Source organism: Mercurialis annua, linkage group LG6 (assembly GCF_937616625.2).
Source record: "Mercurialis annua linkage group LG6, ddMerAnnu1.2, whole genome shotgun sequence".
In the NCBI taxonomy this organism is placed as follows: domain Eukaryota; kingdom Viridiplantae; phylum Streptophyta; class Magnoliopsida; order Malpighiales; family Euphorbiaceae; genus Mercurialis; species Mercurialis annua.
The window spans coordinates 39,965,057-39,977,549 of NC_065575.1; the positions used below are offsets into that span (position 1 = coordinate 39,965,057).

The window sequence follows — 12,493 nt, forward strand, 5'->3', positions numbered from 1 at the left end:
TTGAGCTTAATCTTCATTGATCATTCATTAAAATAATTGAATGGTAGCACTAGTGATAATTATTGAACATTGAATTATTATTTAATGACATTACAATTATAAGATGTATGTATTATTAGCTAGATTTGTATGACAAAATAAAAAAAACATTTTGATGAGTTTAACTTGCTTCAAAATTGAAATCATGACTCTTCTTTCTCCACATCAAATTGTTTTTCTATTATGACAGTTTATATCATGTAATGGTCGTGCCACATCATTTTCAAAATAAGATAATTTTTTTTATTATTTATTTATTATTAAATAATTCCAACATGACAAAGGCCTCATGGTTTGTTGGACGAATAACAAGATACAAACATTATGTTGTATAATTATTTTTTCATTATCTAACGCTTTTTATGCTTCACTAAATTAAAATCAAGGCATAATTAACTAAAAGACTTTAAAAATATAATCATAGGTAGGGAGGAAAATAAGAGGGCCGTCTCCCGGCCATTAGCCGCTTATCGTCTTTATTAGAGGTCTGGATAAATTGAACTAATTGCAAGTTTTTCAAGATTGATTCAGAAAATTTAATCGGATTCGAGTATCAAATAAAAACATATCTAAACAAGTATAAATAAGTCTTTTTGCACATACGATAATAATTTATATTCTATTATATTGATTTATATACATTTAAATTTAAATATATTATATTAATGAGCTGACTTTTTATAATTCGTCAAATTGGTATCATTTTCATTGATTATTAGACTCGAACTTATTCAAAACAAGTTCAAATAGTTTAGATGTTATTCGAGTTTGAATTCGATTCTGAAATTTAAACTCCTTTTCAAGCTCGAATTTTTGCAAGACATTTAAATTGAATAAATCTTCTCATTTCATCTCAATTTATTCAAGGCCTAATTGTATAAAGAAATCTAATTTTTTGAGTGTGTTTGCAATTTCAACTAAATTTTTATAACAGTGTCCCAATAGTTATTTCATTGCAATTTTAGTCCATTTTTTCTAATCAATTTAATTGTTCTATATTCCAGTTAAATTTATATACTAATTCCGGAATTAGCAAAATCCATTTTTCAAAATTTTGAAATTTAACTTCTAGTAAAAAAATCAAAAAAACATTAAAATTTAATTCTAAATTTGTTAAAGTTTGATGGTTGAAGTTAAAAAAAATTAAGTTAAAATTGCTAAAAACAAGCAAACAATGCAAATATATGTTGAAATGAGACGAAAGATTGAAAAAAAAAATTGATTGAAAATTGTAGCGATGAAATCGACACGTTATTATAAAAGTTCAAAAAATTAGTTCAAAACTGCAAATATCCGTAAAATTTTAAATTTTTTTACAATAAGATTTAATTTTTTGGCGATAGATAGAGTCTAATTATGCTAGTTGTTAGGTGTTAAAATGGGCTTAAATCATTTAAACTCTGACATCGGAAATACACTTAGGTTATCTAGCCATTTGATACTGTTTTTTTTTTGTTTCACCTCAATCTCTAAATGTTTTCAAGTTCCACCACCATCAGCAAGGGGAAAAAAAGTTATTTTCAGAAAATGGTAATGCTAATTGGAACAAAAACGAAAGTTGAAGGCTGAAACATGAAATAACAGGAGATGATCCAATTATGACAGCTCTTGCACATGGCATGCATCAACCTGTCGCCAACAAATCAAACCTAAACCAAACACTCTGCCAATAATAAGCATACGCATATGCACCAAACCAAACCCATTTCACTCAACACCATGACTCTCCTCTTCGCCATCACCCTCTTCCTCATCTCCTCCGCCACCTCCGCCGCCGCAGACAACAGCAATTTAACAGTCTACGAAGCACTTCAAGAATACAACTTCCCAATCGGGCTCCTCCCAAAAGGAGTGAACAGCTACGAATTAGACTCTTCAACAGGTAAATTCTCAATTAATCTGAATGAAACTTGCAGTTTCAAGATTGACACTTATGATCTCAAGTACGCCACTAAAATAAATGGGGTTATTGAGAAGAATAAGCTGTCGGGCTTGAGCGGTATTCAGGTGAAGGTTTTGTTTGTTTGGCTTAATATTGTTGAAGTTAGTCGCGTCGGTGACGAGGTTCATTTCTCAGTTGGGATCGCATCTGCTGATTTTTCTATTGGGAATTTTGTGGAGTGTCCTGCTTGTGGATGTGGGTTTAATTGCCGTGATCTGAATTCAAGAGAGATTGAGATTGATAGGCTTATTTCTTCTTCTTGATTTGAGTTTTAGTTTAGTTTATTTCGTTTTTAACGAGGCATACGCTTTTTGACCTGTTATAAAAATGACGTGGTAAAACTGTTGCGTAAAATAATCACTCATCGATTATAAGGATAGTTAAGCTCAAATCGCTAACATGTTTGCCTTAAATTTCCATTATTTATTTACTGCTAAAAGAAACAATTGTAACATTAGTGAAAATTTTGTTATCTAAAACTATCATCGTTTTATTTTTACTTTCTTCTCTATAATGATAGTCATAATATTTCGGTTTTAAAAAAGTAAATTTTTGATTGACTATATATAATTGAATGACTCATTTAAAAGTTAATTTTTTTGAAAAAAAAAAGAATTTCATTAATCAAAGAGCTCATGAATCAACCGGTCAAATATTGAAGGATATCAAAATGGCTATAGTAAGTCCATCACCTGCAGCCTTAAGTTCGCCATTCCAGTCTTTAATGGCCACTCAATTTCAGCATCCACATTACGCTTAACGTATTTCTGTTTTTGATATCCATTTCCGATTATATGCTAAATTGATCTCGTAAGTGTTATTTTGTGTATGAGAACGAGATCTTTTGCATGTTCACTGAAATTCTTCTACATAGCCTTGAACCCATTCCAGAAGTTTGTTTGCGAATTTTTCAAATGCATAGAATTCATACCACATTTTATAAATTTGATCGCAAAAGTTTTTTATCAATTGCAATCAAAATTACAAAATCTATGTAGCGTTTTAAATGTTTGCAATTTATCAATTGCAACCAAACTTATAAAATATTTATATTTTAATATATTTTATCAATATACATATTTAAGAGATATTTTATATTTTAATATATATATTTGTTATTATATGATCATATTTATTGTTTGATCGCAATTAATAAAATATATAAATATTTTAATTTAAAAAGTGAATCATGCAAAAACTTGGACACAATTACAACAAAGTTTTTGAATTTTAAAAATTAGCTAAATAGATTTCAAAAATGATAAAACGTGTATCTGGGTCTTTATGCTATCAATTTTTTTAAAATTAGTGCTATAAGTTATAATTTGTGTATACTGAATCCTTACACTTTAGATTTATAGACATGAAATTCCGCTATAAAAAAAATTTAATGTGTCAAATCAGATTGAAAAAATTGAAAGAAATAAAGTGCATAATTTTTTTTTGATCATATTAACGACGTGAAGAATACGAACGTTTCATTTTCATCGAAAAATCTATACTAACAAGTTATTAAATAAAAAATCTAAAAACTCAGTCTTAATAAATAAAAATTAAAAATCTAGTTTTAAGGGTAATGTTATAAAAATGCATAAACTATACATGTTTTTTTAATTTAATCACGAACTTTAAAACGTCTCAATTGTATGCATGAACTTTCATTTTTTTTCTCAATTCGATAAATGGGATCATAATATGATAATGTGGCTGCCAAAAATGATGTCCACCTTAACAAAATTACACCAATAAATGAGTGTCATGTCATCATATGCATCAAATTGAGAAAAAATGAAAGTTCATGCATACAATTGAGACGTTTTAAAATTCATGATTAAATTGAGAAAACGACAAATTCTTAGGTAAACTCAGTATATCACGTCATTCGTGGACTAACCTATCATATTACGACACGTCATTAAAATAGTGGCATTATCGTAATTTTGTTTATTATTTTTTTATACATTTGAATACTAATATTACGATAGTGCCACTATTTTAATGACGTGTTATAATATAATATAATTAATCCACGGATGACCCGGTGCACTGAGTTTATCTAAGAATTTCTCAAAAAAAACATGCATAGTTTATGAATTTATTTAACATTACCCCTAAAAGATACCATAACACATATTTAAATATACATTTTGTCTTCACAAACATAATTGGCTTAATTACTTAAAAACCACTCACCTTGAATTTTTTTTTCGTTTATACCCTGACCTAGGAAAAAGTTCATTTATACCCTGACGTATGTATTTATGTTTCACCTCTACCCCGATGCACTAAATTAACCTCTTTTCATTAAAAAAAAGTTTAAAATAGTTCTTCATTTTTAACCTAAGCTAATTAGAGATTAATTAGAAATGAATTTTTCTCTAAATGAAGGACTATTTTAAATTTTTTTTAAATAAAAAGAAGTTAATTTAGTGTCCCGGGGTAGAGGTGAAACATAAACACATACGTTAGGGTATAAATGAACTTTTTTCTAGGTCATGTTATAAACGAAAAAAAAGTTCAAGGTGGGTGGTTTTTAAGTAATTAAGCCAAAATAATTTGGCCTAAAAGAAATATAGTACATCATTAGAGCTAAATATTTTTAAGGTCACTAAACTATGATATTTTTATAAAACGGTTGGAACTATAAAAAATTATAAATTGGTTATTAAATTGTAATTTTTTTATAAAATTATTACCGAAGTATTAAAGGTTACAAAATAACTATCGAACTATTATTTTTTTTACAAAACAATTACCATACTATGCATCTTTTTTTTTCCACATCATTAAAATGATAATCCTTTTATAAAAAATAATTGTTTGATTACCATTTTATAATTTTTATAATTTGAAAATCGTTTTGTAAAAAAACTAATTTAATAATTAGTTTATATTATTTTATAATTCAATAACCATTTAAAAAATATTTAACCCACATATGCGCCGGTGACATGAGTTGGTCCTCGATAATAACCTTAATCAAAATCCTACTTCTAGTTCTAGCTACCCACTCTTCTGCCACAAAGTTACTCGTCTGTTCGCAACGTGTTGCGTTCCTATCCACCACGTCATTGACAGACATGCAATCCTTAATACGAAACGCCGTCGTATTCCTAAGACTTCTCTGCAAAAATGGTGCCGTCTCCTGTCAAATGTGTCAGCAACATACATCTTAGGTGGCAGCCAAACAACTCCAGTCCAAAATTTTCCCAATTAGATTATTCATAAAAAATAATTAAAATCGTATTTAATATTTTTATTCATAATAAATTAACATTTTAACCAACCAGCTAATACAATTAACGCTGTTATAATTATAAAAATATTATTTATTTATAGATAACAATAAATAATTAATGGATTTTAAATATAAATAATATAAAAAAAATTGATCTTGAAAATTGTTATTTTACCTAGACAAAAATTTGAGACAACAAAAATTTAAAAAATGTACAGTTATATTAGAATGGAGGAGTAATATTTTATTTTAATTTAATCCAAAATCTTCCCAATTACTAGATGTTTACACCGGCCCAAATAATTACCGGATCGAACTTCATGTGGGCTTATCAGGGATTAAGGCCCAACGGAAAGCTTGTTTATTATTGCTTTTTTCTATTTTATTAGGAGTTTGTAGCTCAATAGGAGTAATTTACTTTCAGAGTCTTAGTCCTAGTTAAGTTAGGAGTCTTAGTTATAAGGAGCTATAAATAGCTCAGAGCTTTATTATTTTTGTATCAACAAATCAATCAATCAAAAACCAAGCCCAGTGCTTTTTATCCCGCAATCTCCGGATTGTTTTAATTTAGGAGTAGTTTTCGGTATTAATCTCGCCTGAGTCCGTGACTCCCAGATTATTATCTTTTAGATCACGTGGTTAAGTGTCTTTAACCAAACAAGCCCTGTGAATATCTGCATAGGTTCGTTAAAGTATCAAACCTCAAACCGATCCCGATTATAAATTCAAAGATTCGAGTCCGGAATATTTCCAGGCGAACATCTTTTGGCGACTCCACTGGGGAGCAGTTTATGGTTAGCACAAAAACGGACTTTAAAGACGATTCCAGGCACGCTCGGTCTATACGCCGACAACAACGGAAGGAAGGTGACACAGTAGACGAATCAGATTCGGATAGAGCAGAAACCATGGCCAAGGACAAACAGGTGAACCAATCAAGCAAGGCGCCGAATACAACGGACGCCGAGGGGAGCCTACCTAAGGACAAGGTCGACGACGCGACCGATGACATGATAGACTACTCACGCCAGCTTCCTCCCTCTCGCCCTTCTTTATCACAGGCCGACTTCTCGGCCATGAGGGGCGAAATAGCGCAAGAGAACAAGCAAATGTTCGACGGTGCTATGCATCAGATGTCCGAAGTAATGAGGAACATCATGGCCGACCAAACGTCGGTCCAGAGGCAGATCCAAGGGAACTTAGATGGCCTCAACAAGGCAATGGAGAACCTAGGGCGATTATTCTCTGGGCAATCCGCGGCCGATCAAGGGTACAGAAGGGCCGAACAGAACCAAACACCGAGCCGTTTTGGTCAACCAGGTGGTTCGGCCGAACAACAACCCAACAAGATGGGGTATACATATGGTTCCGTTAAGCTCTTAACAAGGAACGAGGCCGAGTTCTCAGGAAGGGCCGATCATCCGGGAGCAAGCTCGTCCAACCCACAAGGCGAGGCTAGACCACAAGGGGAAGCTACTGGAGCCAACACCCAGGAGCCCAACACGGGCGAACGATCGTACTCCGAGGGGGGCGATCCAAGTATATACAATCAAGGGCAACTCGTGGACATGCTAGAAAGGCTCGGGGTGGACCTTCGACCTATGCCTCGCCCATCGTACATGAAACCGTATCCAGACTGGATCGACAAGTTATATCCTTTCCCAAGGGGGTATAAAGTGCCAGAGTTCAGCTTGTTTTCAGGCGAGGAGAAGGGCCAATCGACGGTTGAACATGTCGCCCGATTTTCAGCCCAGTGCGGCGAAGCAGCCGCTCACGATTTCTGGAAGCTCCGGCTTTTCGCCAGCTCTTTGACGAAAATGGCGTTCACATGGTACTCTAGATTGTCGCCCAATTCGGTGGACACATGGAAGGATCTCGAGATCCTCTTCCATGAAGAGTTTTACAGAGCACCACCTGATGTCACCCTAGCTGACCTCGCCCGAATCTCCCAGCTACCGAGTGAGTCGGCAGAAAAGTATATCGGCCGATTTAGAAATCTCAGGACTAGGTGCTCCACCAAAATGTCAGAGGCCGACTGCGTACCTATGGTGGTAAGAGGGATGAGTTTCGCCATGAGGGAACACTTCGAGGGCCACAGGTTTCGTGACTTGTTCGAGCTAACGAACAGGGTGACGAGCTACGAAAGACTCCTCCAGGAAAAAGAACAGAGGAGAGGCGCATCTAAAGGGACCTATTACAAAGACCAGCTTGACGTGGCCTTGGTGTCCGATAGCGAGGATAGTGGTTCCGAGGATGAAGTCAACATGGCCGAATTTTTGGGAACGAAACCCCTGGAATGTTCGGCCTTGCGAAAGCCTGGCTTTGTTAAAAGGAATAAGACCGCGGTGGTACAAAAAGAGTATTCATTCGACTTGACTAAGGCCGACGACATATTCGATGCCCTGTTGAAGGATGGGCAGATTGCCCTAAGCGAAGGACATACGATTCCACCGTCGGAAGAGCTAGTCGGTAAGGATTATTGCAAGTACCATAATTCCTGGAGGCACAGTACGAACAACTGTGTAAACTTCAGAAACGTGGTTCAGAAGGCGATTAACGAAGGGAAACTTTTGTTCCCAACAAAGAAAGAGGCCGATGCCAAATACGTGTCTATTAACACAGTTCGGCCTCACTTTGATAGCTACCTGGAGCAAGGGCAGATACGGAGCAAGTGGAATCCAAGAAGACCCAAGCCGAGAGTAGAGACCGATGGTTCTAAGTGGCGAGGAGAAAAAAAGGCAACCTCAACAACAGAAGAGGAAGCGATATAACTCGCCTACTGCGGACATGACGTGCCCATCATGCAGTACGTGTTTTAAAGTCAAGGGAAGCGATAACACGAGGAAGCATCCCAAGACCTTTAAACCAAAATCGCCCACAGAACAGTGGCAGAGGCATGAGCCACAACGGAGGCCTGCCACTAATGTATTCAAGAGGACATTTCGGCCAACGGAGGAGACCCCTCGTATGACGAAAACCCAGAAGAGGCGAATGCAAAGGCTGCGACAAGAGTCGCGGGCGAATCACGGGGCAGATTCGGCTCCCAGGGAGCAGCACGGGAGTAGGCCAATAACCGAGAGACTGGGGGCAAGAAGCCAGGCCGACGCGGACACCAAATCACCTGATAGGCGAAATGCCAAGGTAAGGAAGGTATGGATGCCGAAGATTGAAAGACAAGCGGCCGATGTGTCTGCTGCGGCGGTAGTTCACAAGGGTGATGAAGATTCCAGTGGCCGATCGTCCTACAAGGACGTGCTGGTATCGCACCACGATGGCCAGCTTAAAGCAAGATTGCCCAAAGACCGCGAGGTCGTCGTTTCGCACAAGAAAGGCATGTTGAAAGCCTGGGTCCCGGTGGTAAGGGATGAATATGGAGTGAAAGTGGTTACGCTTCCCAACTCATACAGAAGTAAACCAGGGCAAAAGGCAACGTTGGAAGGCGATGTAATCGTACCAGAAGGAGATAGCGCCGATGATACCGCGGTAGTATCCCTCAGTAAACCCCCAACAAGGATGACCAGGCATATTCGGCCGCTATACATCAAGGCCGATCTAAACGGGGTGTCGATTAACAGAGTCCTCATCGACAACGGGGCTGGCGTCAACATACTACCGGCGAAAATGCTCAAAAAATTGGGCATAACGCGGGATCAGCTTGACCCGACCGACGTTTACATGACTGACTTCGCAGGGGGCGAGACGCCGGCCGAGGGGTACATTACCCTCAGAATTAAGGTAGGGCGAGTAGAAACCGAAGAAGGGTTTTTTGTGGTCAACGCCCGGAGCAACTACAACATTTTGCTCGGCCGCGATTGGATACACTCCAACATGTGCATACCCTCAACTATGCATCAGATGCTCTTCATATGGCGAGATGGCGGCGAGGCCGAAGTCGTGCAGGGTGACCCCAACCCCTTCGGCGAGGACCATAACGTACTCGAAGCACGTTTGTACGATGAAGAGGTGCGCAACATACAATCCCTTAGTTCGAAGGGAGAAACGAGCGTTCCTCGCTTGCTTGTTAACTCGGATCGGCCGGTATCAGTGACCCTCGGGGGCAAAGGCCGATCCACCATCCTCAAAGATTCAAAATGATAGCACGACATAAAGAATTGAGGGAGAAAATTAGACAGTTAACCTCGCTGTACGATATTGATTCGGCCGAATGCATCTATGAGGACCAGGAGCAAGACCCAACATGATCGCTGCGGATTGGGGACATACGATTGGCAACCGGGAAGTTAGAAGATGATCCCGCCCAAGTACAGGACGAGCTCCTCGAAATCAATCTGGGGACAGGTGAATCGCCTAAACCCATATACATCAACGCAGGACTGGACGAAGGATTCAGAGAGCAACTGATCGCCCTTCTCATTGAGTTCCGTGACTGTTTCGCCTGGTCGTACGAGGAAATGCCGGGCCTTGATCCTGATATCGCCGAACATAAGCTTCCATTAAAGAGTGGATTTCGGCCATTTCGGCAACCTCCCCGGCGAATGTCCAGGGAAGTGGATACTCTTATACAAGATGAGATTAAGCGGCTGGAAGATGCCAAGTTTATTCGGGAAGCCCAATACACCGAATGGCTCTCTAACATCGTACCAGTAATGAAGAAAAACGGGAAGCTACGAGTATGCGTTGATTTTCGGAACCTAAACTTGGCCACGCCCAAGGACGAATACCCAATGCCCGTGGCCGATATGCTGATTGACAGGGCAGCTGGACACACGATACTCAGTTTCCTCGATGCTCACTCTGGGTACAACCAAGTTCCAATCAGCAAGGAGGACATCTCCAAAACGGCTTTTAGATGCCCCGGGCCGATCGGAGCGTACGAATGGGTCGTGATGCCCTTTGGCTTGAAAAACGCAGGGGCAACATATCAGAGGGCGATGAACAGGATGTTCAGAGGCCTTGAATGCCTCGAGGTCTACATCGACGACGTCGTAATCAAATCAAACACCGGCGAAGTTCATTTGGCCGATCTCCGGAAAGGTTTCGAGCGTATACGACGTAACGGGTTAAAAATGAATCCTCTGAAATGCGCATTTGGCGTATCGGCTGGAAACTTCTTGGGTTTCTTGGTTCACCAGCGGGGAGTAGAAATAGATAAGAACAAAGCCAAGGCGATTATCAATGCCGAACCACCCAAAACCAAGAAGCAGCTCCAGAGGCTCATCGGTCAAATCAATTTCCTAAGAAGATTCATAGCAAACACAGCGGGCCGACTTCGCAGCTGGAGTGTTTTGCTAAGGGGAAAAGAGACCGACGAGTGGATATGGACGGACGAGCAACAGCGGGTTTTCGACGACTTGAAAGGTTACCTGGCGAAACCTCCGGTTATGACTCCTCCGAAGCCGAACAAGCCGTTGTTGCTATACCTATCGGCTGCACACGAGTCCCTAGGATGTATGCTCGCCCAAGAGGACGATGGGGTCGAGAGAGCAGTCTACTACTTAAGCCGAGGATTGACGGACACAGAAATTCGCTATACCGACATAGAAAAAATGTGTCTATGCCTGTACTTCACATGCTGCAAGCTGCGATACTATATGTTGCCGGTCGTAGTGTATGTATTATCCCAGACCGATATCATTAAGTATATCTTATCAAAACCATACCTGAGGAATCGGATTGGAAAATGGGCGATTGCAATGTCCGAATTCACATTGGTGTACGTTCCTCAAAGGGCTGTAAAAGGACAAGTGTTGGCAGACTTTTTGGCCGATCACCCTGGTATTACCCTCAAGGAAGAGACACCTAATCAAGTGGACGTCGCGTTCTTCGACATCGACGTGTGGAAGATGTGGTTCGACGGATCCAGAACAAGCCAGGGGGCAGGCGCGGGAGTACACATCGTCACACCCTTGGGGGCATCCTACCAGCTATCATTCAGACTCCAGTTCGAATGCACCAACAATCAAGCAGAATATGAGGCCCTCATATTCGGTTTTGAGATTTTGGCCGAGCTAGGGGCACGGGCGATCAGTGTAAAAGGAGATTCTTTGCTAGTCACTAAACAAGTGACAGGAGAATTTAAATGCGAGTCCGAGCTATTGGTGAGGTATTGCAACAAGGCGAAACACCTGATCGAAGGATTCCAAGACACGAGAATAGAATACACAGAGAGGGCCGACAACGGCATTGCAAACGACCTAGCTCAGCACGGAAGCGGTTACAAGGTAAACCGAGAATTCGACGCCATAGAAAGGGAAACACCAAATCTCCACACCGGGGGCATCACGATCGACGAAAGACAGCTCTCGGTTTACCAACTGGACGTCACCCAAGATCGGAGGGACGATCTCCTGAAGTGGTTCGAAAAACCAGACGCCACGAATAGGAGTTTGAGGACTTTAGCCCTTAATTACGTGGTCTTAGCCGGCGAACTATATAAGAAGGGCTTTGAAGGACTGCTCTTCAGATGCATCGGTCCGAAAGAGGCGATGCTTGCTATGGCCGAGGTACACGAAGGGATAGCAGGCGCCCACCAGGCGGGTCCCAGAATGAGGTGGCTCATCCATAAATACGGCTTTTATTGGCCGAAAATGGAACAAGACTGCATAAGATATGCCAAAGGTTGCGAAGCCTGTCAGAAATTCGGCCCAATACAACACGTCCCGGCCGAAGACCTGCACTCCATCATCAAGCCTTGGCCATTCAGAGGATGGGCGGTCGACCTGATAGGGAAAGTATACCCCGGCTCGTCTGATGGTCATGCTTTTGTGATTATCGCCACTTGCTACTTCACCAAGTGGGTCGAAGCTAAACCTTTGAAGTCGCCGACACAAGAAGCGGTGATCAAGTTCTTCAAAGAATACATCGTCCACCGACACGGCTTGCCCGAGTCCATAACCACAGATCAAGGGACGATGTTCACGGGAAGCGATATAAGTTGGTGGGCCTCCCAAATGAAGATAAAGATGTTACACTCAACACCGTACTACGCCCAGGCCAACGGACAGGCCGAAGCCACGAACAAAGCCATCAAGCTCATAGTTCAAAAGATGATTGAAGAAAACCCAAGGCAATGGCATGTGTTTTTATCAGAAGCTGTTTGGGCGAATAGAACCAGTCAGAAGTCGGCTACTGGGACCTCGCCTTTTAGACTGGTCTATGGTTACGATGCGATGTTGCCAATGGAGCTAACCGTCACGTCTACTCGCCGCAGATACCAATGCGAATTGTCCACAGAAGATTACTTCGACAAGATGGTGATAGATTCTCTGGACCTTGACGAAGAACGTTTAACGGCGTTAGACCACTTAGAAGCC

At 40.2% G+C, this 12,493-nt stretch overlaps 1 protein-coding gene across 1 annotated transcript; it reads left to right on the plus strand.

Annotated features, from left to right (window-relative positions):
• Positions 1 to 1,502: 1,502 nt before the first annotated feature.
• Positions 1,503 to 2,480, plus strand: LOC126687983 (uncharacterized). The gene has a single exon (XM_050382537.2). The coding sequence runs from the start codon at positions 1,726 to 1,728 to the stop codon at positions 2,242 to 2,244; it is 519 nt and encodes a 172-aa protein (XP_050238494.1). The 5' UTR covers positions 1,503 to 1,725; the 3' UTR covers positions 2,245 to 2,480.
• Positions 2,481 to 12,493: the final 10,013 nt, after the last annotated feature.